Raw genomic sequence first — 3,247 nt, 5'->3', positions numbered from 1 at the left:
GCTCACGATCAAGGGAGTGCGATCACCTGGCCTAACATAATGGCCATCATAGCTTCCCTGCCAATACACAAGTATGTTCCTGTTTGCAATTAGAAAAATTGCCCAAATTACAATCTATTTACTCCAGCCTATGTTGGAAAGTTATAGAAGGATGACTAGTGCAATCAATCCATTCCTTTTAGCCCTGGATTTGTTTCAGTTTAAAACAGAAGTATACAAATATACTTGTCCAATGTCTACTACTACTGAGCATTAGTTAATTCATAAGAAAGTATGTAAACACACAAACATAAATTCACACTCATGAATATCCCAACTTTCTATCAAGTGCTATGACTAGTGATGGAAATCACAATTATTTTCAAAAGCCTGGAATCATGCCTAAGCATCCTCTATGAATGACCCAATGCCTTCCTGGTTAGCTGTCTACATTAAAGTTGCAACAAAAAATATGACATTAGGCATGGCTTGAAAGTAACAAACCGCTGCAGAACTCAAGCATAGATGGCAAGTGCAGACCGCGTTTTCAAGATATCGGTTAGAAAATCCATAGCATATAATAGCACAAATTGAGAAACTCATAATGTCCTGTCTGTTGAATATTGAAGCCAATTTTGTCACAGATTATACTGCAGAGCATAAAACTGCTTATAAATTAACATAACACGTAGGCTTCATATTCCTTGTATATGGCTTCATATTCTTTGTTTTTCTTCAAGTTTGTTGCTTTACAAGACTTAAATTATTCCTTCTGAATTTGTTTTACAAGACTTAAATTATTAAAGATAATAACAAATCTTCCCAACCATTCAAGATAAATCTGATTTAACTTGAATGCACATATTCTTTATTTCCATTATCTAAATGTTTTACTGTCATGAAAAATAGATATTTCCATCTCAGCATATCCTTGATCATTTGACATTTCCCTTGGTTAGTTTTTAAAGGTAATGGCTAAACATTTATAGAAGTTCTAATATTGTAAGCCTTACCATTTCCTTTTCATTTGTCAAGTTTAATTTCCACATTTTTTATTTCAATGAAACATTAAAGGCTGCAAACTTTGTGGTTATGATCCAACTGGTAGAATAAGGATGACTTTCTATGAAGCTCAAACCACTCACAGGACCCTTTAATACCACCATGCTTATTTGGCATGCCTGGAGTCTACAAAACCACAAGACTGACATAATAGATTTCATGCTTCAAGAAAACAGAAATACTTCAAGCTTGACTTCCATTACATTTTTTTACACGCACTATATGGTCTACCCTGTCCTCTGAGATGGACAGAGGTTCTTTGTGAAGACACACCAAATACAACCGAGTGATTTATGGCACAATGATTAAATAATGATAAGCCAACAAAATATGTACTATTAAACATAAGATATGCTCACTCAAGGGAAAGATTACTAGCCGAGGATTTAGACTCCAAACACCTAATTGGAAGTTGGTTTATGTGGCCTCAAACCAAATGCACTTGGACTCATATTTTTTCCTTAACTAACCAGGGGAATGCCCGAATGCTTTTCCCCTCTGTGAGGGCTATGTGTCTGTCTGATCTCACTTATCCGGGGGCTATATATTTGTTTAGCTTCTGCAACTTGGGGACTTAATGCAGACTCGGATCCATGAATTGGTGTGCAATCACTCAAGCTAGTTATCCGTGGACTATATGTGTGTTTGACCTCACCGCGACTTCATGTAATCATCTCATCCAAAACTTCGCCATCATTTGCACCTGTTCCCATGCTTCCTAGTCCAAACCCCTGAATTCCAGCTTCCTGCAATCAATATATGTTACAGTTCAATTTATTATTGTTCATGTTGCAGGGCTTATGAAATAGAATTGAGTAATATTTTTAAAATTTGTTTAATATGTGTCTTGCACTCACTGTTATATTGCATGGCATTCCAGGGGCTTCTTCATACTCTGCTGCATCCAATTCTTGAAGATGTGCTCCTTTGAAAAACTTGGGAAGGATATACTGCCTCGCTGGGACTAACAAGTTACAACATGATTAGTAGTGGGAAGAGAACACCATCTATAGGCACCCATGTGATACCAAAACATGCCAACAAATAACATGTCTGGAAAATGGTGAAAGTGGCAATTGTCTTGAAAGGCACCGTTTCAAGAAATGTAGCATGATACTCCTAAAGTTCTCTGTAACCATCAGTTCAACATTGATCAGCTTTGAAAACTATATTACAAGCATTAAATTCAATCACATTATAGTTTGAATAAAGTTCATACTTGTATCTACGGCTTGGAGCAGTGAAAAGAAACAATAGCCTTTCCCAAAATTGATTTCCTGGCAAACTCTCTATGGCCATGAAGGCAAAGTAACCCCAAAGCACAGAAGTTGGGATCTTTCTAATGATGGGCATTACTGCAAAGCAGCCAACCACCATCAGAGATTGCAACAAATTACTCAATTGCTGTTCTTTCACCTCAACAGGAAGCAGGTCATCCACGTCCTTGTCAACATTAAAAATTGATTCATCAACTGGGGCATCCATATTCCCAGTACTTGCGGCCAACTGAATTGTGGTCTCTTTCAATTCCTTAAGAGCCTGCATAAATGGTTGGGACATGACAAGACAAATAAATAAAGGGAGAGGAAAATTAGATAAAATGAAACACCCAAACTCAAAAATAAGACCATTACCAAGGCATGTGGAGGCTAATAAACCATTGGGGTCTGCATTTGCTCACAGGGATGGCTTCAAGTAGGGATTTCACCAGCACTAACTTATCCCCCTTGATGATAACCATCTATTACACCATGTTGACATCTCCTTTTCAACCTTAGAAACCATCCACACCCATTATAATTTTTTGCAGTCACTGAATTTAAATAAAGACATAGCGCTGCGATTACAATTGAGCTAAGGGCAATTCCACTCAAATGTATCTTCTACTCTAGAAACATTAATTATATCTTTTGTTATATTTGAATAAACAATGATTGGCCAACCTGTTCATAGTTTCAGTTCCTCTGTTACACTTCTAGTGAACATCAATTTAACTATTTTAGAAATATTGAAGCGCTATAACAAATCAGTACCACGATATAATACGATTTAGTTCTTGTTCAATTTTATGTATAAGGGCACCATCCAACAAGATATGCCAAGCAAGGCACACTGAAAGTGCTGTCAATTTCCCATTTATTCTGTTTAATTTCTGCATACTGATTCCTACTGATACCGTTCCAACTGCTTGAAACAATAACATTTT

The 3,247-nt window shown here is 36.7% G+C and overlaps 1 protein-coding gene across 2 annotated transcripts; it reads right to left on the bottom strand.

Annotated features, from left to right (window-relative positions):
* Positions 1 to 1,897: 1,897 nt before the first annotated feature.
* Positions 1,898 to 2,542, bottom strand: LOC149206805 (putative boron transporter 2). Of its 2 annotated transcripts, none has more exons than XM_089393800.1 (2): positions 2,261 to 2,542; positions 1,898 to 2,005 (listed from the first exon to the last, which is right to left on the bottom strand). In XM_089393800.1, exons 1-2 carry the CDS (start codon positions 2,524 to 2,526, stop codon positions 1,930 to 1,932), a joined length of 342 nt encoding a protein of 113 aa, XP_089249926.1. In that variant the 5' UTR covers positions 2,527 to 2,542; the 3' UTR covers positions 1,898 to 1,929. The 2 variants fall into 2 exon arrangements, with proteins under 2 accessions (XP_089249926.1, XP_089249927.1); XM_089393801.1 differs by having other exon boundaries at positions 1,904 to 2,170.
* Between the last annotated feature and the right edge of the window lie 705 nt (positions 2,543 to 3,247).

This window comes from Pinus tabuliformis, chromosome 1_2 (assembly GCF_031772625.1).
Source record: "Pinus tabuliformis cultivar Carrire ecotype Pingquan chromosome 1_2, CPIR1, whole genome shotgun sequence".
Lineage (NCBI taxonomy): Eukaryota > Viridiplantae > Streptophyta > Pinopsida > Pinales > Pinaceae > Pinus > Pinus tabuliformis.
This window is presented reverse-complemented; position numbering and strand designations above follow the sequence as displayed.